The following is a 25,509-nucleotide window of genomic DNA, read 5'->3' as shown; positions in this document are numbered from 1 at the left end:
GCATCTTCGTGCCTTCTGAGTCCCAGGAGGTTAGTTAAATCATTAACTGTCTGTGACTTCCTCACTGCTAAATGACAATGGCAGATGTATTCCCCTCACAGGTGTACAAAAAAGTCTGCAAATTAGAGTTTTCTGTGAAGAACAGTAGCCTTGACATGAAGACGTCTGTTGTCATTGGTGCTTTTCCATGAATTCTGCACCACAAGCAAGTCATCTCATAACTCTGGACCCTCAGTCCAAAGGAGCTGAAGTAGGTGATCTCTTTAAGAGTTAAAGCTTCGACAGTCTTATGTTTATGAAATGGGGGGGATGGGCACCAAATAAGGTAGATGTCAAAGGTAATTGTTTTTCCCTTCACCAGAGTTGCTGGAGGAGAAGTAACCCATCTGTTTCTTTTCTGCTCAGAACCCTCATTTCTTGGGAGTGGAGAGGCAGTCCACTGTTTACCCTAAACGGATCCTGCACAAATTCTTGGATTTTAAAAGATGTGGAATGTAGGCACAGTGCTTAATACCAGTTTTCTACCTCTCCCTCACGTCCACTGGCTAGTCAACACTGTCTAGATGAGAGAATTAGAAATTTAAACACGTCTGACCTTGGTCTTAGCTCCCCTGTGAACAGCTTTGCTTCTTTTGCCCCTTGAAGTGAATCCTCAGAGCAGGGAGACTCTCTAGTCATTTCCTCCAGAAGGAACTCATCTGGAGAGCATTTCTGCAAAGTCAAGAGGGAGGGTGAGTAGACAGACCCACCCCCTGCTTTCTGACCGGCCAGAACCAGACACTGCTGCTCAGTAACTTTATCATTCACAGCTGTCTCCTTGGCAGGCACCATGATGGTGGATCTAGAGGGTCATGGGGCTTTCCTTCACGTGATTCTATTAAGGACCTGCTGCGGGGGGGGGGGGGGGGGGGGGGGTGGTGGGGGGGGGGTGGGGAGCTGTGGCATTCTCCCAGACTCTTGCTCCTAAGAGGGGTGGGGAAGTGTCCTGATTCTGGTGGATGCAGGGCATGTGTGTTCACAGAGGGGACTTGTTCTGATTCCCATGTTCTTTCAACCACAGTGCAGCCCCAGATGTCCCCTCAATTTTGTGGCTTCACCTGGTGAACTGCATCCCCAGGGAGTAGCTAGCAGCTCAGACACGTTTTGGCCATGGAGTCAAAGCTGAGATCACCAGCTCCCAGCCTTCCACAGCTCCTTCCCCTGTTCCCCCAACATGTCTCCACTTGTCTTATTGTGCTTTAATTAATGAGTGATCATTTTCAAAGCAAAACTTAAAACTCAAATTTTATTACAAGATATCTTGCATTACATTCTCATGCTAAATAGTTGAAGTATAACAACAAGGTCCTACTGTATAGTACAGGGAACTATATTCAATATCCTGAGATAAATCATAATGGAAATGAGTATTTTAAAGAATATGTAGATACATAACTGAATCACTGCTGTACCGCAGAAACTAACAATATTGTAAATCAACTACCAAAAATTTTTTAATGAACAGTTGAAGTATATATTCAAAAGTATAAATGTTAAAAATCAGTTACTAAGAATGATTCACCAGACTATTACCAAGAAAAAACATATATGTGTGTATATTATATATATTAGGGTTGGTACGTTAAAAAAATGAATAGAAAGTACTCTAAAATGTTAACTGTTTCTATGGATGATGGGATTCTGGGTGATTTATACTCTCTCATTTTCTGTACTATCAAGATTTACACTTCACAATCAGGAAAAAATATTCAATGGTATTAAAAACATGAAAAACATGAAATCATTTGTCACCTACAGGAAAAGGCAGCTCTGTCCATCTGAAAAATCTTTTTCGATATCTGACTGACCTCACTAGTAATCCTATGGCCTCAGGACACAAAGGCTGTCCCCCCAGTCCCACCTCCCCTGTTACCCACAACAACTTTGATCACTATGTCTTCAGAAGTGACAGCATCAGGAACGGAAATTGGGGTATCCTAGAAGAGGACTCAGACTTTCTCTTAGGGATTAACTGTCCTCAACAATTACTGGTAAGTTAATTAAAACTGACAAAAATTAGCGAAGTAGAGTTTTGAGGAATCTGAGAGTGTAATTCAACAAATAGTCATTGCCCTCAAGTAGCTTAGCATCTATGAGTCCAATGAAGAGGAGGGCAAGCAGCGAATGAGACAGAGTGGAGCCTGGGAAGACCTCCTACTCCCATGTTCCTGTCAGCTTCTCGTTTCTGAGCCCCAGGGTCATGGGACACAAACACTCCAGTCCACACTGTCCCTCTAGCATCCAAAATGTACTCCTTCCTTGATGTACAAACGTGTCTTTTTCATGCATCACAGCCAAGTCTCCCATCACACAAATTCTCTGAGTACTTCAAGAGATTGGGATTGGCCACCCAACTCAGTGACTAAATAGGAAGCGAGGAACCAACACCTCTCCTGGCTTCTGAACCAGGGGCCACAAGAACAAATTGTTGCCAGAGAGAAGTGTCAGAAGAAGGGATGGCTCCAGATCCTCTTTTCATGCCATCAAGCATGAGATAACCTCTGCGTGTAACATTCTCTTCCTTCTCACTTTGTTCTGGCTGACCTCTACCCACCTTTTATGTCTTAGCTGAGACTTCATCACATCCAGGAAGACTTTGGTGACTCATGGACGAGGTTAGGTATCCCCTGCCATCCATGCATTTCAACAGAATCATACATGCACACACACATATCTACATACTCACATATATGAATATGTGTGTATATGTATTTCTGAATATGCATATGCATATAAGGGATTCCTTGGTGGCTCAATGGTAAAGAATCTGCCTGCAATGCAGAAGCCACAGGAGATGCAGGTTAGATCTTTGGGTTGGGAAGATCCCCTGGAGAAGGAAATAGCAAACCCACTCCAGTATTCTTGCCTGGAGAATCCCATGGACAGAGGAGTTTAGGGTCGCAAAGAGTCAGATATAACTGAAGCAACTGAGCATGCATGCATGCATATATATATAAAAAAACTCACTAGCCCTTAACTCAAGATGCAATGGCCGTGTCTGCCACTGATGAATGACACATACCAGGTGCTCAGTAAATAAGCAGACCTCAACTGACCTCAGCAGGAAGGCCAGGGCTGAGGAGAGAACGGACATGGGAGGAGAATGAGTCATCATTCCCCAGGTACTACTAAACTGATCCAGGGCATAATTCAACATTTCATAACCTCACAATGCAACATTGCAGAGAACTGGATAATTCTCAGCATGTGACTTCACCTGCCAAATACAAATGCTCTTGCCTGGGCAGGGATCCTTGCTATTGGAGACATCACCTCCTAGACCATCTTAAAAGGAGCTCTCTCAGGATCTCTTCCCTAACCCCAGATTTACTGTCACAATAAATTTAAAAAAAGTACCCATTCAACACTTCAACAAACAGCCTTCTGTGGATCTACTCTTAGGACAGTTCATTGCACCGGAAGGACAAGAATTCTGCTCTCAGAAAACCTTTATCTTCTGTGGAGTCTCACCCCCAAAGTGAATTCCTAGCATTTCACAATTGTACAACTCTTACCCAAAGAGTTACACTCTGGTGTGAGTTCTCTGATGCTGCATGAGGCCTGATCTATGCCTAAAGGTTTTCCTACATTCACTGCATTCATAAGGCTTTTCCCCACTGTGGATCCTCTGATGCTGGGTGAGGGCTGAGCTTTGATTGAAGGATTTTCCACATGCATTACATTCATAAGGTTTCTCTCCAGTGTGAATTCGTTGATGTTCAATAAGGATAGAGCTTCTACTGAAAGCCTTACCACATTCAGTACATTCATAGCCTTTGTCTCCAGTGTGAATCTTCTTATGCTGAATAAGGGCTGAGCTCCGGCTGAAAGCTCTCCCACATTCACTGCATCCATAAGGCTTCTCTCCAGTGTGAATTCTCCGATGCCGGATGAGCTCTGAGCTGCCCCTGAAGGCTTTTCCACATTCACAACATCCATAGGGTTTCTCACCACTATGAATTCTCCGATGTCTAACAAGGTCTGAGCTCAGACTAAAGGCTTTGCTACAATCTTGACATGCATAAGGTCTCTCTCCAGTATGAATTCTCTGATGTCTAATCAGCTTTGAGCTCTGGCAAAAGGCTTTCCCGCAGTCCAAGCACTCATAGAGCTTACCCCCAGCGAGAATTCTCGGTTGTGTTTTAGCGTTTGAGTTCAGGCTGAGACTTCCTATACTTTCATTACATTCCAGGAGACTCTTTTCTGTGGAGATTTTCTTGGTGAAACTTGCCAGGCTAAAATGTTTTTCCTGGTAAGGGAATTGACTCAGTTTGTTCCCAGAAGCACTACCTTTCAGTTTCTCAAAATTGTCCAGACCTCCCAGAGCTTCTTCAACTATCTGTCCTGAAGGAGTTTCCCCAGGGAGTCGTCTTGGAGGTATTGTGATTGCTGATGCAACACATTCAATAATTTCTTGCTTTGCTGTCAATACTCTGTCAGCCACAAGTTTGCCATCTAAAAATGTGAATAGAAAATGCAAGTGTCATTTGCTTCCCATGCTGGAAGAAAAAACTTACTATAATGAGAATAGAAAAGAAATCAAGTGAAATAGGTGTTTACCTATTAGAAAGAAAACTCTTAAAAATTAGCTTCCAAATCTAGAATTAAGAGAAGTGACTTGGGGTAGTGAGAGGTGCCCACCCCCAGAGAGTACTATAGACTAGAATGAGAGTCAGCCTGGGAAAGGAGAGAGAGTGAACAGCAAAAGACATTAGCTAAAGGAGATGGTGGTAAACAGGAGTAGCCATGAGAGAGCAGGAAGCTGGGAGACAGTCCTGGGTTAGAGGAGAAGGTGTGTTTTTAGGTAATGAGGGAAAGGAAAAGAGGAGATAGGAACAACGAGGCTAAAGAAAGATGTCTGAGTCTTGAATTTAGTCCTTGTAGAAAAACAGGGGAGCAGAAGATACAGTTAGAAAACACTTCAAGGTTTAGAACTGAACAGAGGTAGGTGGTGCAAGGGCTTCCCAGGTGGCGCTAGTGGTAAAGAACCCACCAGCCAATGCAGGAGACGTGTGTTCGATCTCTGGGTTGGGAAGATCTCCTGGAGGACAACATGGCAACCCACTCCAGTATTCGTGCCTGAAGAATCCCATGGACTGAGGGCCACAGTCCATAGAGTCTCAAAGAGTCAGACATGACTGAATCAACTTAGCACGCATGCACACAGGTGGTACAAAGATAAACAGCAGATTCTGGCAAGTTCTTGGTTGATCAAATAATTACAAGCAAATAGAATACAATATGCAGAGCATAATAAAAGGAATTCTGTGAATTCCTGACTCATTTAGGGTCTGGTGGGAGTCTTCCATGTTCACTTTTTTATTGATAAATGGTCAAAGATGGTTGGAAAGGAGAGGCAGATATGACTGCCTGGTGCCAAACCTTCAGCTCACACAACACGCCCCTCTCTTTTCTAGATTTCTAGTAACTCAAAACAGGAGGCTACTAAATGATGGCTAAGGTAACTTGAATTATTTTGCATGGAGAAAATCTGAAAAACTGTTAAGTTACTTTCCACCTCCTCAAAGTCCTCTAAACTTATACGCATTCTACAGGTCAGGAAATGAAGACTCAGAGGCTATATCATTGATATGTCTTGTTGCTGTTGTTTAGTCGCTAAGTTGTGTCTGACTCTTTGCAACCCCATGGACTGTAGCCCACCAGGCTCCTCTGTCCATGGGATTATTGGAGTGGGTTGACATTTCCTTCTCCAGGGGATCTTCCTGACCCAGGGATGGAACCCAGGTCTCCTTCTTGGCAGGCAGGTTCTTTATCACTGATCCACCAAGGAAGTTATATGATGTAAGGTCATAGAATAAATAATTGGTAGAGTTAGGTTTCAACCAAAGATGCTTCACATCAAGGTTTGCAGTTTTCCCTCCATATCATTTGCCTTCCTTATTGGAAGGAAGCATGGCTATAATTGCACTGAGGGAAAAAAAATTTTTTTAACATTTTTGTTTTATTTTTGTAAAAAAGCATGTTTTTATATGAAAATAAATACCTTTTCTGATATTATTGTAGTTTATGATACTTCAAACACAACAATAAAGTCTCACAATGATTATCTGACCAAAGCAGAGGGCTATCCAGCTTCTCTTTCCCTCACTCCTTACCATAAATCACAGATGGATGACACTGCCTCTTAGATTAGGATGGAACACTCAAATTCACACTGTTCTTGGATCTTAGCCAGAAACTTAATCAAGCCTGTGCTTGTTCAAAAAGGGAAAATTATAAATAAAAGCATAATATATAAAAAGGGCTGAAGAATAATAAGCACCAACTTGGTTAAAGTCAGAGAAGTAGCAACCCAAAAGAAATTTTCTGAAAGTAGTAAATAGATCAAGTTATTAAAGAGTATAAAGTGGCAATAAAATTTTGTAGGGACAAAATTAGGGCTGTGAACATTAAAACAGCTACATAATTTACAGGATTTAAAATATCTCTTACTCCTTGGAAGGAAAGTTATGACCAACCTTGACAGCATATTAAAAAGCAGAGACATTACTTTGCTAACAAAGATCCATCTAGTCAAGGCTATGGTTTTTCCAGCAATCATGTATGGATGTGAGAGTTGGACTATAAAGAAAGCTGAGCGCTGAAGAATTGATGCTTTTGAACTGTGGTTTTGGAGAAGGCTCTTGAGAGTCCTGTGGGCTGCAAGGAGATCCAACCAGTCCATCCTAAAGGAAATCAGTCCTGAATATTCATTGGAAGGACTGATGTTGAAGCTGAAACTTCAATCCTTTGGCCACCTGATGAAAAGAGTTAACTCATTTGAAAAGACCCTGGTCCCGGGAAAGATTGAAGGTGGAAGGAGAAGGTGACAGAGAATGAGATGGTTGCATGGCATCACTGACTCAACAGACATGAATTTGAGTAAACTCTGGGAGTTGGTGATGGACAGGGAGGCCTGGCATGCTGAAGTCCATGGGGTCGCAGAGAGTCAGACACAACTGAGAGACTGAACTGAACTGAACTGAAAATACCTCTTCAAATTCTGTAATTACATGAAGTCAAATCATGAGACCAGTGAAAAATCCTGACCTTAGATGTATAGATCAGGAAAATATCAAGATTTTTATTCTTTCAACTATATATGTTTATTATATAAAAATATTAGGATAAACAGTTAACTAGAATAATTTATGGAAATGAGATTAAAAGTAGAATAACAAATGACTACTTGAATATTTAGAAATATTCGTACAAAAATAAGCCAAATAATCTAATTAATATCTCCAAAGAATGAATGATAATTCACAACCAAGCCCAAAGTCCAGAGGCTGGAGGGCAGAGTACAAATTATAGGAGGCACTCTGGAAGAGAAATAAGCCATAGGTTTCCCTGTAGAAAAGCTCTTCTATATAACATCCCCTCACCCCACCCCACTACTTCCCTACCTTTCCAATACCCTATATGGTCTACACTCCTCTTACTGAGGACTCAGCCTTAACTGCACAGGGAAATACTATAAAGGTGATGCCCCATTGCCCACCCGAATCACCTTCACCAGTATGGTGCCTCCTTCCCTCAGCTGCTGCACCTGTTGGTTCCTAATGACCTACAGCTGCCCCCTTCTCTGGAGACCTTCCCTGGCAGATGAAAGCCATCCAGCCTAGGAAATCACTCCACCCTCACCGCCCTCCACCCCAACTCAAAAAGGGACAACTCAGCAGTACAATTATGCTCCAGGGGGGATCCCTCCAAAGCCCCATCACATGGATTAAGCCAAGGCTAGGTTTCTTGATCTTGTCCCTTCCTAACCCTATCTCTCTCACTCCATCCAGAGTTCTCCTAAAGAGCATGTTCTCAGCAAACCACCTGCACTCAAATCTCCAACTCAGACTTTTCTTCTTGCAAGACATACTATCAGGCTAGTGAAGAAGCTACAGGAAAATTATATTATATATATTATATAACGAAGGGTGTAAGGTTGTAAAAATGACGTGGTGACTCTTACAATCCTGTCAGAGTGGATTCCTCCAATGATTTAAACCTCAGGACCTAGGTGAAAGATGGGAAATGATCCACATTAATACTTCAGAAGTGGAGGTGAAACCCTCATGACTAAAAGAGAGATCAGCATAACGAGATACATCGGGAATCCAGTAAAGACCATTCAAGGCCATATACTTAGGGACCAGGCATAAATGGAGGATGAGGAAGGCTGGAAGATGGAATTATTGTGGCTATAAGTTGATTGCATCAACAACGTAATACCACTGTGAAAGAGCAAACGATAAAAAGATGCAAAGTGCAACAAATAAGAGAGGTGTGAATCTACCTTATAAATTAATCAGATCTTCATTAGAGTATTTTATTTTTTTATCCCTGTAGTTCAAATGAATGTGCAGAACCTGAAGCATGTCCAGGGGAATGAGCAGAGAGATGGAACACAGAATCAGGGGCAGTGAGACACTTAGTTAAAACAAAGTTAAAGGGCAGTGTACTCATTGCCTTCAAGAATAGGTTGTGTTTTATGAGGACTCTGCTGAACAAATAAAATGGAATTAACTTAAAGTTGGAAGTAGTTCATATCGAGCCAGAGAAGAAGTTTAAGATTGGTTTAGTTGGCTGGTCTGCCTGCCATAACACAATACCATACACTGGATGGCTTAAACAACAGAAACTTACTTTCTCACAGTTCTGGAGGTTGGAAGTTCAAAATCAATGTGTTGACAGGTTTTTTTTCAGGTCCACCTCTCCGTGATTTGCAGTGGCTTTCTTTCCACTGTGTCCTTAAACGGTTGTCCCTCAATCTGTGTTACGTCCCAATCTCCTCTTCTTATAAGGACACCGTCATATTGGATTAGGGATCACCCTAACAATCCCAAGTTAATTTATTTACTTCTTTAAAGGCTCTATCTCAAACACAGTCATATTCTGAGATACTGGAGGCTAGGGCTTCAACACAGAAATTGGGGATGGGGGTACATAATTCAGCTCACAACAAATATCAGAATGAAAAAACCAAGAAGGACTTAAAAAATTACAAGACAGTCTCATTCCTCAAGACCTTAAAATAGAAATAATCTACTCTAACTGATTTAGATATTTACCTACCTTAAGGCAGAGGACTCGAGGAGATGATTTTTAAAATCCACTTGAATGCAGTTCCTGCTGGATGCAGAAGATGGTTCACTTGGCAAATGATGTGTGGGGGAGCTGGAAGGGAGTTTCCCAGGAGGTCTCAATGTACAGATGCATGGATTCCTTTGGTGAATTGCCAGAATCTGAGAGCTAGCCCTTGACCTTGTGGCCTCATAAACCTAACTTTATCATCATACAAAGAATAGATTTACTTCTTGGGGTCAACTCTCATTAGCCAAACTCATGAAACTGAGCAGTAAAACCACAATAAGAATGAATGAATAATGTAACTGCCACACAGACCAGACTAGACTAGTGCACTTTTTTATTATAGCTAAGTCTCATGGGAACTTAATAAGATTGTTTGGTAAAGATGAAATCGGAAGGGTAGGTGGGTCTAACAAACTTGTTAATGAAAACAAATTAATAAGCCTGATGTATGTGCTGCCCATAGGGATGACTTTGCCAATAACATAATCAAAGTCCTCTGGTCAGCTTCAAATCCACCCTTCAATGCCCTGCCTGTGACACACTTTGCCCGAGCTGGCTGACATGATGTGGGCTTTAACAGTAGAGGGGGCCAAACGTTCTGGTGTGATCTCTTTTTTTCCCCTGCAATGTGCAGGGCACCATCCCTCAGGGTGCCTTTCCAGCAAGTTCCATGTCATGGCACCTCCCCATGGGGGGCTCCTGGCAGCCAAGAGGGTGGCTTCTCAGTGAATTCTGCCCCCCTAGAACACAACACTCTCCCCCAACCCTGTCCTCAAACCCCAAAGAGCAGTTTCCCAGCAAGCCTGCCAGCAAGCACTTCCAGGAACATCTCAGTGGGCCGCAGCTGTGTCCTCTTCAACAAGGCTGGACCTCAGCTCTGCAAGGGGAGGAAGAGGATGTGGCACCCGCGTGCAGACTGGTTCCTTTCTGGGGTGCTCTACCTCAATCCTGGAGACTCCCTACATGTGTTATTTCTGTATGCTTAATGGGGTTTTAAAAACTAACTAGTAATTAATCCCCTGGCATAGTTAATAATTCTTAATGCTAAACTTTCCCTGTTCAAGCTACTATGTAATTTCTCTTACTGATACATTATTCCTCTTCATCTTAGGGATTACCTTGACAGTAGGACCATAATATTTAAAAAACAGAATACTGGCCTTTGAATATTATGGGTATTATTAGAGAATTTTATTAAAGACTTTAATTCTTTCTAGGTTTCTTTTTTTTTTTTTAATTTATTTTAATATATTTTTTACTATGCTGGGTCTTCACGGCTGTATGTAGGCTTTCTCTAGTTGTGGTGAGAGGGGGCTACTCTCCAGTTGCAGTGCACAGGCTTCTTATTGGGGTGGTTCTCACGTGGTGAAGCATGGGCTTCAGTAGTTGTGGCAGACTGCTTTAGCTGAGGCAGGCGGCATCTTCCCTGACCAGGGATGGAACCCGTGTCCTCAGCATTAGCAGACAAATTCTTAACCACTGGACCACCTGGGAAGTGCTGAGACCTTAATTATTAAACCAGAATTAGAAATTATGTTGGAATTTCAGATTCTAGGCAGAGCCAAAGGAAGAATATTTCCAGGTAAGGAGACTTTTCCACAACATTCAATGACAGTCACAAGCAGCAGTCATTACAAAAATGCCCCATGCCACGCCTTTAAACCTTCACCTCCATCCTCAACCACACATGGACTGCGGGCTCCTCACCTCTCTCATAGAAAGCCTGGCACTCCTGAATCTCATTCTTGCCCTGCTTTTCCAAGGGCTGGAGCTGGATACTCGGTGACTTCAGCGCTCCCACAGACGTCATTTCCTTCCAGGTCATTCCCTGGCCATGAGCTGTGTCCTAGGAGTAATCAAGTACCAACACTATGATTCTGAGGACACATAAGAGGAAAACCCCTAGAATAACGGGGCAGGCCAGCCAGAGTCAGAAACTCAATCAAATGATTAGATAGAGAATAATAAGGCTAAAAGCTCTAGTGACTTGATCCTAGTGGACAAATAATAAGCCAAAAGGCAAAAATGTTTATCATTCTCTGGTAGCCCAGTCAAGTCACTCAGAGTAGCTTTCTCGTTAACCTACAATTAAACAAGCCAACAAAACACCCCTCACCTGCTGCCTTGGCTCGGCGAGCTCCTTCTCCAGCTCCTCGAGCATCTCCACGGCATCCTCTCCACTCTCTGGTCGGTTCTCTCGGAACAAGGCCTGCAGCTCCTCGGGCAGGATGGCCAGGAACTGCTCCAGCACCAGCAGCTCCAGGATCTGCTCCTTGCTGAGCACCTCGGGCCTCAGCCACTGACAGCAAAGCTCGCGGAGCCGGCCCAGGGCCTCCCGGGGCCCCGCGGAGTCAGAGTAGCCAAACCGCCTGAACTGCTGGCGGAAGGCCTCCTGGCTACAGGCACTTCCCTGACGGCCAAAGTCCTGCCCCCAAACACAGTTTTCTTCTTTGACCTTCACCATGATGAGTCTTTCCTGCCCTTTTGGAGCACAGTAGGCCAAGGCTGCAGACTTCCCTGCCATTCTGGGCAGAGACAGCCTGAAGAGGCTGCCTAGCCGAAGCGGTGAGCAGATGGAGGTCTGTCTGAGATTTCTTCTGAGTTCTGATGCTCCAGGGAGCTCCTGAGGTGGACGAAGCTCATGTCACACAGGGGAAAAAAAATGTGTTTAGGATATAAATTCAGCTGTTTGAAGACCAGGTGCCACAGAGCATAGCACTTTAAAGAAAACTGACGAGACGGGAACTTTCATATAAATGATACATTCATGGATGATTCAGGATTTTTCTCAGGAGGTGAAACAGAAAATGTTAAGTATCACTGAAATAAATTCAACTTTTGGTGACCATGTTAGAGACAACATTGAGGACAGTAAGTAGTGCTCATAGATCATGGAAAGCAGGAAAAACACTCTAGTGTATTATTACTTCTCAGAATAACAAGCACCATTTTACTGAGCACCTACTAGATGCCAAGCACCTGCTAGATACTTAACATAAATTTAATATAACTTCCCTAAGAATTCTGTAAGGACAATCATAATTGTGCCCATTTTCCAAATAAGGCTGCTGAGAATCATAAGGGTACCCAAGACACACAGCCAGTAAGCAGCACAACTGTACTCAGCAACCAGAGTATTTATTAACTCTTTCTATTAAGCCATGGGGTCTCCCCAAAAAGGGGCTTCCTGAGTGGCTCAGTGGTAAAGAATCTGCTCGCCAATGCAGAAGACTTGGGTTCAATCCTTGCATCGGGAAAATCCTCTGGAGAAGGAAATGGTAACCCACTCCACTTATTCTTACCTGGGAAATCCCACAGACAGGCGCCTGGCGGGCTACAATCCATGGGGTCACAAAGAATTGGATGAGACTGAACAACAACTCCCCAAAGAAGGGAATCTTCACTTAATAAACCTACCTTGGGTCAGGCACTTTACAAATACACTTTTATCAGGAAGTGTAAATAACACTAATAGGTATGCATTATCATCCCCACTTTACAGATGAGAACTGAGGTTCTCGAAAGCTAAGTAATTTGCCCAAGGTCCCAAACTGGTATACAGCAAAGTCAAGACATGAACCTAGGAACAGCCCAACTCTGATGCACTGGCTTTTTAAAATTACAGAATGGGTTAATGCCCAGGACAATCTAGGTTGATACTGTAAATCAAGAAAGAGGGTGAAACTGTTAAGGAAAGGTCATGGAGAATGGCCACGGTGATGTACAGAAAAGGAAGGTTTATTACTGACTTTAAGTCACAAGGTTCTGAGATAGCACAAAGAAAAGAGGAATGGATTCCTTCATCCATTATCTCAACAATACTTGACCTATATGCTAGGCAGTGTACTGATCAGGATTCTCAGGGTATGAAGGTCTGTTTTCAAGGACTCCCAGTTTAGTACAGGAAAGTGACAGACAAACACAGTGCAATACATCCAAGGATCAAGAGAGGAGGACAAGGGAGCCCGGAAAGATGACCAAGACCAGGAAGAACTGCCTGCCTGGGGGAATCATCTCAGCATAGCCTGATATGTGTGAGCTGGGTAAAGCTGTAGAGAAAAGTCATTCAGGCAAGCAGTGGGTGTAAGAGGATGTGGCGCATTGAGGAAACTGCGGAAAGGCCAGGCTCAGCACGCTGTGGCTCAGAATCAACCATGGAGCACAGACCTCAGGGCAGACTTGTTCAGTCAGAATCTCCATGGGTGGGACTCCAATAAGTGCCATAGATGCTTCTGATGTGCAGCCAGGGTAAAAAGTCCTCGATCAGAGCCTGGGCAGAAGTAAGGAATAGTGAGAGAGGAGAGACCTCAACAAAGAGAAATCTAGGGATATTTTTCTTAATTTTGTGGTATTTGGAAAATATTAAATATATTTCTTTAGTTCTTCTTACAACTGACATTTAAGAAATTCCATGACAATGCACAAATACTATGCCTCACCAACTTGTCCTTCACTGGGTAGCTGAAGCATTGTCACTGTTCCTTTTCCATTTCCTTCACAGGTCCACCCTCCTCTACATTAGAGATCCACAGGTCAGACCTAAGCCCCACCAGTGCTCTCAGTCTCTCCCAGGCAATATCATCCTTACCTTCATTTACCATCCACCTCTAGTCTAGGCTTCCCATCTGAGCTCCAGTTCTATTTGCCTATTGTGACTCACATCCATCATAAATCCTCTTGGATTTCTCACAAGGACCTCAAACTCAGCACATCCATGATCAACTGATGATTCCTCTCACCCCAACCTGCTCCTCTCTCAGGAAGATCCCCCTCAGGAAGCAGGAACAACCATCTGGCTGTACTGCGGAAACAAGGAAGCATGCCTAAACATTCTTCCTATATTTAATTCAAATTCAGTCCTATTGATTTTATTTCCTATCTCCAGAATCTACCTTTCCCCATCACTACCAGCACCACCTTCATTCCGGCCACTATCCTTGTCACACTGTACGAGAACCCAGTCTGTTTCTAATGTAACCACAGTGACTTCTTCAAGTTGCAGATCAGATCCTGCTCCCCCGACTAGTTTTAAAAAAGCAAAAACAAAAACAATGGATAATCAACAAGTACCCACTGTAATGCACAGAGAACTCTGCTCAATATTCTATAATAATTTAAATGGGAAAAGAATCTGAAATACAACACAAACACATGTAACTGAATCACCTAGTTGTATACCTGAAACTAACACAAGACTGTTAATCAACTACATATACATGCTTGGTCACTCAGTCCTGTCTGAGCCTTTGTGACCCCATGGACTGTAGCCCACCAGGCTCGTCAGTCTATGAGATTCTCCAGGCAAGAATACTGGAGTGGGTAGCCATGCCCTTCTCCAGGGGAATCTTCCTGACCCAGGGGTCACACCCAAGTCTCCTGCATTGCAGGCAGATTCTTTACTATCTGAGCCACCAGGGAAGCCCACTATGGTGGTGGTGGTTTAGTTGCTAAGTCGTGTCCAACTCTTGCGATCCCATGGACTATAGCCCACCAGGCTCGTCAGTCTATGAGATTCTCCAAGCAAGAATACTAGAGTGGGTTGCCATTTCCTTCTCCAGAGGATCTCCCTGACCCAGGAATAAAACCCAGGCCTCCTGCATTGCAGGCAGATTCTTTACCGATTGAGTTATGAGGGAAGTCCTATGTCAAATATACTCCAATATAAAATAAAAATTAAAGACAAAAAACTCCAAAGCCCTTTAGCCAAGGTAAACCTGTCTTTGATTGCACTCATGTCACTTTACAGATTCCTGGGCCATACCCCAGCCTGAGCCAGAACCTCATCGTAGGTGGGGTTTTAGATCTGTAAAACAATCTGCAAGCAATTCTGATGTGTAGGCAGGCTTGAGAACCCTGGACCAGTCAGGAAGTCATGAAAGAAAATCATGTTCCTTTCCCTCAGAGCACTTCTCTCATTTTGTCAGTATATATACAGCCCCAACCATGAACAAGGATTCAATTAAAGATTTACATAAAGGCCTTACAGATAGCATTGGTTCCACCCATCAGAGCAAGACCCAGATTTTCCCATAGCCAGTCCCTCCCATCAAGAAGCTTCCACAATCCTCTTATCCTTATCCATCAGAGGACAGAAAAAATGAAAACCACATCACAGAAAACTAACCAAACTGATTACATGGACCACAGCCTTGTCTAACTCAATGAAACTATGAGCCATGCCATGCAGGGCCACCCAAGATGGACGGGTCATGGTGGAGAGGTCTGACAAAATGTGGTCCACTGAAGAAAGGAATGGCAAACCACTTCAGTATTCTTGCCTTTGAGAACCCCATGAACAGAATGAAAAGGCAAAAAGATTTGACACTGACAGATGACCTCCCTAGGTCAGTAGGTGTCTAATATGATACTGGAGAAAAGTGGAGAAGTAGCTCCAGAAAGAATGAAGAGGCTGAGCCAAAGCAAAAACAACACCCAGTTGTGGATGTGACTGGTGATGGAAGTAAAGTCCGATACTATAAAGAACAATATTGCATAGGAACCTGCAATTTTAGGTTCATGAATCAAGGTAAATTGGAAGTGGTCAAAGCGGAGATGGCAAGAGTGAATGTTGCCATTTTAGGAATTGGTGAACAAAAATGGACCGGAATGGAGGAATTTAATTCAGATGACCATTACATCTACTACTATGGGCAAGAATCCCTTAGAAGAAATGGAGTAGCCCTCCTAGTCAACAGGAATCCAAAATGCAGTATTTGAGTGCAATCTCAAAAATGACAGAATGATCTCTCTTCATTTCCAAGGCAAACCATTCAATATCACAGTTATCCAAGTCTATGACCCAGCCACTAATGCCAAAGACGCTGAAGCTGAATGGTTCTATGAAGATCTAAAAAACCTTCTAGAACTAACCAAAAAAAAAAAGATGTCCTTTTCATCATAGGGGACTAGAATGCAAAAGTAGGAAGTCAAGAGATACCTGGAGTAACAGGCAAGTTTGGCCTTGGAGTACAAAATGAAGCAGGGCAAAGGCTAACAGAGTTTTGCCAAGAGAATGCACTAGTCTTAGCAAACACCCTCTTCCAACAATGCAAGAAACAATTCTACACATGGACATCACCAGATGGTCAATACTGAAATCAGATTGCTTATATTCTTCGCGCCAAAGATGGAGAAGCTCTACACAGTCAGCAAAAACAAGACTGGGAACTGACTGTGGCTCAGATCATGAACTCCTTATTGCCAAATTCAGACTTAAATTGAAGAAAGTAGGGAAAACCACTAGACCATTCAGGTATGACCTAAATCAAATCCTTTACAATATTACAGTGGAAGTGACAAATAGATTCAAGGATTAGATCTGACAGACAGAGTGCCTGAAGAACTATGGACGGAGGTTTGTGACACTGTACAGGAGGCAGCGATCAAGATCATACTCAAGAAAACAAAATGCAAAAAGGCAAAACGGTTGCTCAAGGAGGACTTGTAAACAGCTGAGCAAAGAAGAGAAGCAAAAAGCAAAGAAAAAAAGGAAAGGTATGCCCATCTGAATGCAGAGTTCCAAAGAATAACAAGGAGAGATAAGACAGCCTTCCTAAGTGACCAATGCAAAGAAATAGAGGAAAACAATAGAATGGGAAAGACTAGAGACTTCAAGAAAATTAGAGATACCAAGGGAACATTTCATGCAAAGATGGGCACAATAAAGGACAGAAATGGTATGGACCTATCAGAAGCAGAAGATATTAAGAAGAGGCGGCAAGAATACACAGAACTATATGAGAAAGATCTTAATGACTCAGATAACCATGATGATGTGATAACTCACCTAGAGCCAGACATCCTGGAATGCAAAGTTGGAATGCAAAGATGGAATTCCAGCTGAGCTCTTTCAAATTCTAAAAGATGATGCTGTGAAAGTGCTGCACTCAATATGCAAGCAAATTTGGAAAACTCAACATGGCCACAGGACTGGAAAAGGTCAGTTTTCATTCCAATCCCAAAGAATGTTCAAGCTACTGCACAACTGCACTCATCTTACACGCTAGCAAAGTAATGCTCAAAATTCCCGAGACTAGGCTTCAACAGTATGTGAACCAAGAAATTCCAGATGTTCAAGCTGGATTTAGAAAAGGCAGAGGAAGCAGAGATCCAATTGCCAACATCAGCTGGATCATAGAAAAAGCAGGAGAATTCCATAAATACATCTATTTCTGCTTCATTTACTACACCAAAGTCTTTGACTATGTGGATCACAACAAACTGTGGAAAATTCTTAATGAGATGGGAATACCAGACCACCTGACCTGCCTCCTAAGAAATCTGTATCCAGGTCAAGAAGCAACAGTTAAAACCGGACATGGAGCAACAGACTGGTTTTGAATTAGGAAAGGAGTATGTCAAGACCATATACTGTCACTCTGCTTATTTACCTTATATGCAGAGTACATCATCTGAAATGCTGGACTGGATGAAGCACAACCTGGAATCAAGATTGCCAGGAGAAATATCAAACTCAGATATGCAAATGACACCACACTTATGGTAGAAAGTGAAGGGAAACTAAAGAACCTCTTGATGAAAGTGAAAGAGGAGAGTGAAAATGATGGCTTAAAACTCAACATTCAAAAAAGTAAGATCATGGCATCCGGTCCCATCACTTCATGGCAAACAGATGGGGAACACATGTAAATCCATGGCTGATTCATGTCAATGTATGGCAAAAACCACTACAACATTGTAAAGTAATTAGCCTCCAACTAATAAAAATAATTGGGAAAAAATAAAAAACGCTTGCTCCTTGGAAGAAAGATTATGACCCACCTAGACAGCAAATTAAAAAGTAGAGACATTACTTTGTCAACAAAGGTCCATGTAGTCAAAGCTATGGTTTTTCCAGTGGTCATGTATGGATGTGCGAGTTGGACCATAAAGAAAGCTGAGAGCCAAAGAATTGATGCTTTTGAACTGTGGTGTCGGAGAAGACTCTTGAGAGTCACTTGGACAGCAAGGAGATCAAGCCAGTCAATCCTCAAGAAAATCAGTCCTGAATATTCATTGGAAGGACTGATGTTGAAGCTGAAGCTCTAGTACTTTGGCCACCTGATGCAAAGAACTGACTCATTTGAAAAGACCCTGATGCTGGGAAAGACTGAAGGCAGAAGGGAATAACAGAGGATGAGATGGTTGGATGACATCACCGACTCAATGGACTTGAGTTTGAGTGAGCTCTGGGAGTTGGTGATGGACAGGGAGCTTGGCGTGTCGCAGCCCATGGGGTTGCAGAGTCAGACACGACTGAGGGACTGAACTGAACTGATACTTCAGTGGATTATTTGAGTAATACCCACATGTGTGTGCTCAGTTGCTTCGGTCATGTTCAACTCTTTGCGACCCCACGGACTGTATCCTGCCAGGCTCCTTTGCTATGCCCTCCTTCAGGGGATCTTCCAGACCCAGGGATTGAAGTGGCATCTCCTGCATTTCCTTCACTGCAGGTGGATTCTTTACTGCTGAGCCACCAGGGAAGCTCAAGCAATACCTGTCGTCCTCCACAATAAGATTATAAGCCACATCAAGATCTTTGCTCCCACTGTGTCTCCATCACCCAATCCAATGTGTGGTATATAGTAGGTGTTACATATATAAAAGTGTCACTACAGTTAAGAAAGGAGAGTTTAAAACAGGCAGTGGTCAACATTGTTAAATGCCTAATTAGGTCTGAAAAAGTCCCCATTTCTCATACCGCAGGGAGATGACTTAGCTCACGGGAAAAGCACCAGCTTTGGAATCAGGTGACCCCACAATGTGGAATCATAATGCAGCCTCTTACAAGCTATGTGACATTAGTCGCCAACTAAACCTTTCTGAGATTCCATTTCTTCTTCATTAAAAATGGAGTCAACAATGCTTTCATCACAGAGTTATTACAGGAATTGGAAATAACATAGACTATTTAGAGTTCTGCTTGGTATATTAAGCATTTTTTTTATTCTGGTGCTTTGACATCTAGGGCCTTTTCAACACTGGAGGGACTGCCCTTTCCAGGGCTGGCAGATTCCAAGAGATAGCAAACTTGCCTGCAGGTATGCCTTTTACATACCAAGCAACCAATACAGAGCCCCACACACCCACCACCTCCTCCTGGGGGCTTTCTCATCCAGAGTCACCATTCCCCGGCCCTAATCACCCCAGGACCAGGTATCAGACAATCAGGGCAACCCCTATGCCTCAGAGCCCTGTCCCTACTTTGAAATTATTCAAAGTAGCCAATCCTAAACCTGATGACCTTGCCCTGTTTCTTGTCACACAAGACACAATAAAGGCTCCTGCCCACTTTCTGCTTGTATCACCTCCTAACTGACCCTGGTGCTTCCCCAAGTGGCTCTGTGGGCCAGGCATGCCCCTGCTCCTTTGGGATCTGTAACAGACTACCTTATCACACCAATCATCTCCTGATCTGTTGACCTCCCCATAACTAAATAATAAAAGTTGCGTTTTAAAACACTTGGCCCAGAGCAGATTCTCAACACATTGTGCATACAGCACTCAACATACTGAATACGCAGCAGGACCATGCGCCCTATTTTTCATAAGGGAGATGCAAATTTCACGTCAGAAGGCATGGGTTACAGAATAGGCTTTATTGGGGAAACTTACCGAGTGGTGAGTAAAAAGAGCACATGTCCCCTGACTCCCCCATTATCCCATAGAAAGGAATTCCAGTGTTGTTGTTGTTTTTCCCTCTCCTTTCGTTTTGGGCTTTTGTTTTTTGTGTGTGTGTTTTCTCGGCTGTATGCAGCACGCAGGGTTTGAGTTCCCTGACCAGGGATCCAACCCATGCCCCCTGCACTGACCCACCAGGGAATTTACGAAGGTAATTCAAGGGAGTGCTCCTTCTACAATCTTACAGTGTAAATATGAGAAAGCAGCCTTGTCAGCAAGGGGCGTAAGTCGACTGCGTTGGACCAGAAGTGTGAATTTAAGTGTCAGCTGTTTATGGAGTTGTCTAAGGGACCTGGTTACAGGTCGGAAGCACCTCTGGGAGATGAGATCCTGGTCTCAGGTAGCTCTAGTCCAAGAAACCCAAGGAAGTCCAGGGCACTTTTGGACATTCTTGCTTACTGCAGTATAAAGTATCTACCTTGTCTGCTTAAACTGTAACAGAAAACACTAATTGAGCTTTCACTGTAGTGTCCAGCATCAGCTACCTGTTCTAAGTGTCTTCATTCATTTCATCTTTATAGCACCCTATATTCTAAAGTTTTACAGAAGAAAAACAGAGAAGTTATGTATTTTGTCTCAGGTCACAAGGCTAGTTAGTAGTCTGGATTGTTTTGAAACCAAATGGTCTGAGTCCAGAGTCCATACTCTTAGATGGGTACCCTGCTGAACTGCCCTTTCACATCTGCCTTCTCCACTAAACCAACTGCACTTTTGAGGAGAGCCTGTGTTTTCATGCAATTCTCTAACAATACTTACTGAGTTTCTACTTTGTGCAGGCACTGTGCTAGGCACTGAGCAAAGAGTTATAAACAAGACAATGTCCTTGCATTGTGGTTGTTGAGTTGCTAAGTCGTGTCAGACTTTTACAACTCCTGTGACCACCCCCACCCCCACCAAGGACTGTAGCCCGCCAGGCTCCTCTATCCATGGGTTTTCCTTCTCCAGGGGATCTTCCCAAGCCAGGGATGGAACCAGCGTCTCTTGCACCTCATGCATTGGCAGATGGAGTCCTTACCACTGCCCCACCTGGGACTTAAAGACAGTAGGGAAAGGCAGATGTTAAAAAAAGAAGGGAAAAAAAAAAAAAAGAGCACCTAATTACCTGAGGTAATCGTTAAAGAACTACAAGGGGGAGAGTAGAAAGTGCTCTGAGAGTGGCTGGTTTAAAAAAAAAAAAAAATCTAACCTATAAATCTAACCTAGACTGGGGAAGTCAAGAAGGACTGCTGAGATAGGACACAAGAACAAACTCTGGGCGAGTGAAACGGGAGGAAGGATTCCATCTGTGTCCCTGCGACTCCTCCGTCAGCGGCCAAGCACACAGAAAGCGCCCAGTTAGTGCTCGCGGAGTCCGGGGATGCAAAGGTGGGTGGATGAACCGCAAGCGGACAAACCCATGAAAGAATGGACCGATGGACGGATGAGCCGACGGACCGAAGGGCGGGCGGCCAGACGGTACGGTTGAGGGGCGGCCACTTGGTAGAACCGCAAGGTCTGCCTGGGGCCTAGGCAGGCCGAGGCCGGACAGCAGCGGTTTGGGAAGCACCCGGGGCCGCGGGGCCGCACCACCTCACTCACCCTTAGCTCCGCGGGCGGCGGGGAGTGACCTCAGGTGAGGGACAGAATGACCTCGGGCGGCGCGCGCCGGAAGTGGGGGGCGGCGCGCCCCTCTAGGCCGCCCGGAGGACTGCAGCTCTGTGGCGGGCGCGCGGCGGGGTTCAGAGGACCATTCGAGGGGATCGGGGAGAAGGAGCGGGTCTCTGGGTGGGACCTAGTGGGTACCGCCCCAGGTCGAAAACGGTTGACGGGAGACTGTAAGAGGAAAATAGAGATAGAAATAGCGATAGAGCTTAGTGCAGCATCAAGGAGCTAAAAACAGAACCGACCATCTGTAAATCTGGGGCAGAGGACCAGATCACATTCGCACACCGCGCACGCTGTCTGCAAGGACAGTTCTCGAAGCTACAGGGCGGAGAGTAGGGGAAGGGGTCTTACCCCAGCGTGGCGAGAGTGTAAAGTGCAGAGCCACCCCACCGTCGACTACAAGGGCGTGGGGATCTGGGACCCAGCAGTAGAAGGTCAATAATTTTCTCAAAGACCGCGGTACTCAAGCTGAGCCTTGCCGCCGACGGAGTAAAATGGAGATTTAGGAGTACAGTGTTTCCTACCAGGTAGGGAGCGGCAGGAGCGAGAGCACAGCGACGTTCCCAGCTCAAGGCCCGCTGGGGAATTAGCCCAGCATCTTGGTTGGCCGGATCCTAGGCTAAGGGATGGGTTGGGATCAGGTTTGGAGGATTTCAAATGCCCTGCTAAGGAATCAGGAATGCATTTAGTTAGCGGTGCAGGCCAATTACGTGTGACATGACCAGAATTGTAATTCTGCGGCAGTATCTGACAGTGCTTTGGCGACAGGATTAAAGGACAAAAGAGATGAAAGAGGACAGACCGTTAAAAATGTAAACTTAGCAAGATTTGCGAGTATCTGAAAATATGACTAAAGATAGGGAAGAGACATACCAAGGGAGATCTTGTGGGAAAAGAAACAAGGAATTATAAAATACTAGTATCTGAGGGAAGGAAAGGGTAGAGCTGGTAGAGATGAGGAGCTTCTCAGAGAAGCTGGGCCCAGCTAGTTCAAACATCATAAAAGCCAGGAGAGCTCTCAGGAGAGGGAACAAATGACTAGGAGATGCTGCAGAGAGCTGGAGAAGGTGCTTACTAAGGTGATGCTAGAATTAAGGCAAAGGGCGAAGAAGGGCCAGAGAGGTGTTACCTGTGTAACTTGCCTGGGGTTAGAAGTGTAAGGTAAGGCCCTGAGAATAGATAATAATTCCTTTCGAGAAATGTGATAATGCAGGAAGGAAAAAGAGAGGAAACTCGTTTGTTGAGGCAACAGGATTGTAAGGAGTTTGTTTTCTAAGGAGATTACAGACCTAATTATATTTGTAGAATAAAGGTAAAGAGTGAGTGGGGAGAAAAATTGAAGATAGAATAGAGGAATAGTTGATGGGGAGAGAATAAGACCGGATAGGTCTCAGGAAGTAAGATGAAACACTATAATTATAAAATGGTACATTTAGTCTATATTGTCATGCTCTGAATGTAGACCAACCAAGTAGTATCAATAGGTGATACTCATTTTACAAGTAAATAAGTGCACTGTTTACTGAATTGTCACAAACTGAACACACTTGTGTTACTAGCACTCAGATAAAGAAACAGTATTATCTATCCTCAGAAGTGCCTACTGCAGTCTCCTCAAGCCACTACCCTCCCCTGGCCCTTAAAGATAGAAACTACCCTGGAGGAGGGCATGGCAACCCACTCCAGTATTCTTGGCTGGAGAATCCCCATGGACTGTAGCCTGCCAGGCTCCTCTGTCCATGGGGTCACAAAGAGTCGGATACGATTGAGCGACAGCATAGCATACATACGCTAAACCCTTAACATGATAGGTTAGTCTTGCCTATTTTTGTAGTTTTATAAATGGAACTCAGTATGCACTCTCTTAATTCAGCCTTCATTCAACACTGTGTGAAATTCATATTGCTTTCTGTAGATGTACACTGTACAATTCTCATTTCTAGTTAGAATATATTATGTGACTATGCCAATACTCAGACATTCTATTATTGGTGAACATTATTGAGAGTGAAGTATTTAACTCTCTAAATACATTATTTTTGGATGTTAAGCTAACCTTGTATTACTAAGATAAATTCCACTTGATCGTGATGTATAATTTTTTAATATATTAATGGATTTAATTTACTCATTTTGATTGAGAATATTTGTGTCCATATTGTTAGAGATATTCGTCTGTAGTTTTCTTTTCCTGTGATATCTTTGTCTCACTTTGGTATCAGAGTAATTAGTGGCCCCTTTTATTTTCTGGGAGAGATTGTGAAGGATTAATATTCACTTCCCTGATAGCTCAGTTGGTAAAGAATCCACCTGCAATGCAGGAGACCCTGGTTCTATTTCTGGGTCGGGAAGATCCGCTGGACAAGGGATAGGCTACCCACTCCAGTATTCTTGGGTTTCCCTTATGGCTCAGCTGGTAAAGAATCCACCTGCAATGCAGGAGACCCTGGTTCGATCCCTGGGTTGGGAAGATCCCCTGGAGAAGGGAAAGGCTACCCATTCCAGTGTTCTGGCCTGGAGAATTCCATGGACTGTATAGCTGTGGGGCCCCAAAGACTTGGATGTGACTTTCACTTTCAATATTCTTAAACTGTTTGATAGATTTCACTAGTGATGCAATCTGGGCCTGTGCTTTTCCTTGTTAGAAAAATTTTTATTATGAACTCAATTTCTTTACTTTTCATACACTTATTTTTATTTCTTTTTCAGTCAGTTTTAGTAATTTGTATAATTCTAAGTAATATGTCCATTTCACTTATGTTGTATAATGTGTTTGCATAAAGTTGTTTATAATAATCCCTATGCTCTTTTAAATTTTTATAGGGTTGGTAGTGATGTCCCCTCTTCTTGGCTTTTGTTAATCTTTTTTTTCTTTAGTTGGTCCAGTAAAGGCTAACTATATACTAACAAAAATACCAATTTTTGTTGGTATTTTCAAAGAACAAAATTTTGGAATTTAGCGGGGGGTGGCAGGTAGCGGCCTGCACCGGGTCTTAGTTGTGGCACACAGGCTCTTTGATGGAGTGGGATCTTTCAGTTACGGGACGTGGGATCTAGTTCCCTGACCAGGGATAGGACTTGGGCTCTCTGCTTTGGCAGTGCAGAGTCTTAACCACTGAACCATTTGGAAAGTCCCTTGGTTTGATTTTTTTTTTCTGCTTTCAGTTTTATTAATTACTACTTGACTCATTACTTCCTTCCTTCTGCTTCTTTTGGCTGTTAAGTTTGCTTTACATTTTCAAGTTTCTCAAGATGGAAACTTAGATTACTGCTACGAGGTTTTCTTTTCTAATATAGGCATTTCAAAGCTAAAAAAATTTCCTCTTAGGCACTGCTGTAGCTACACCATACAAAATTTTAAATATGGCATTTCATTTTCATTCAGTATAAAACATAATTTCTCTTGTGATTTCTTTGAATTATAGGCTATTTAGATATGGGTTGTTTAATTTCCAAATATCTTAGAGTTTCCAAATTACTCTGTCGCTTGAAATGCCCTTTGGGTCAGTGGAAGTGAAGAGAAGTAAGTCACTCAGTAAGGACACACCGACTCTTTGCGAGTCCATGGACTATATAGTCCATGGAATTCTCCAGGCCAGAATACTGGACTGGGTAGCCTTTCCCTTCTCCAGGGGATCTTCCAACCCAGGGACCAAACCCAGGTCTCCTGCATTGTGGGTGTATTCTTTACCAGCTGAACCACGAGAGAAGCCCAAGAATACTGGAGTGGGGAGCCTATCTCTTCTCCAGCAGATCTTCCCAACCTAGGAATCGAACAGGGGTCTCCTGCATTGTAGGCAGACTCTTTACCAGCTGAGCTATCAGGGAATCTTTACCAGCTGAGCTACTGGGCCAGTGGAATCCCTATCAACTGCAATCTCTGGGCCACATAGGTCCCATTGGCCTCGGAGCTGCTCTCAGTTGAGGTGGCCTTGGTGTCTCAACCCTCAGTAGTGGACCCACCCCTGGGTGGGGCATTCCATTGTCTGGGCATTCCATTGTCTGTGTGTAGAATCCAAATAGAATTGTCTGTGTGCATTCCATTGTCTGTGTGTA

General features: G+C 43.6%; 1 protein-coding gene across 2 annotated transcripts; it reads right to left on the bottom strand.

Annotated features, from left to right (window-relative positions):
* Positions 1-1,597: 1,597 nt before the first annotated feature.
* ZSCAN30 (zinc finger and SCAN domain containing 30) lies at positions 1,598-22,379 on the bottom strand. Of its 2 annotated transcripts, XM_043889437.1 has the most exons (6): positions 21,388-22,379; positions 11,243-11,749; positions 10,834-10,972; positions 3,793-4,494; positions 3,007-3,114; positions 1,598-2,810 (listed from the first exon to the last, which is right to left on the bottom strand). In XM_043889437.1, exons 2-6 carry the CDS (start codon positions 11,648-11,650, stop codon positions 2,722-2,724), a joined length of 1,446 nt encoding a protein of 481 aa, XP_043745372.1. In that variant the 5' UTR covers positions 11,651-11,749; positions 21,388-22,379; the 3' UTR covers positions 1,598-2,721. The 2 variants fall into 2 exon arrangements, with proteins under 2 accessions (XP_043745372.1, XP_043745371.1); XM_043889436.1 differs by lacking the exon at positions 1,598-2,810 and having other exon boundaries at positions 2,975-4,494; positions 21,388-22,374.
* Between the last annotated feature and the right edge of the window lie 3,130 nt (positions 22,380-25,509).

The sequence above is a fragment of the Cervus elaphus genome, chromosome 27 (assembly GCF_910594005.1).
Source record: "Cervus elaphus chromosome 27, mCerEla1.1, whole genome shotgun sequence".
In the NCBI taxonomy this organism is placed as follows: domain Eukaryota; kingdom Metazoa; phylum Chordata; class Mammalia; order Artiodactyla; family Cervidae; genus Cervus; species Cervus elaphus.
This window is presented reverse-complemented; position numbering and strand designations above follow the sequence as displayed.

Coding starts and splice junctions, on each gene's coding strand:
- ZSCAN30 (XM_043889436.1), bottom strand. CDS start 11,650: ATGGCAGGGAAGTCTGCAGCCTTGGCCTACTGTGCTCCAAAAGGGCAG. Junction 10,973..11,242: donor TCGCCGAGCCAAGGCAGCAG/GTGAGGGGTGTT, acceptor GATTACTCCTAG/GACACAGCTCATGGCCAGGG. Junction 4,495..10,833: donor CCAGGCTTTCTATGAGAGAG/GTGAGGAGCCCG, acceptor TCACATTTTTAG/ATGGCAAACTTGTGGCTGAC.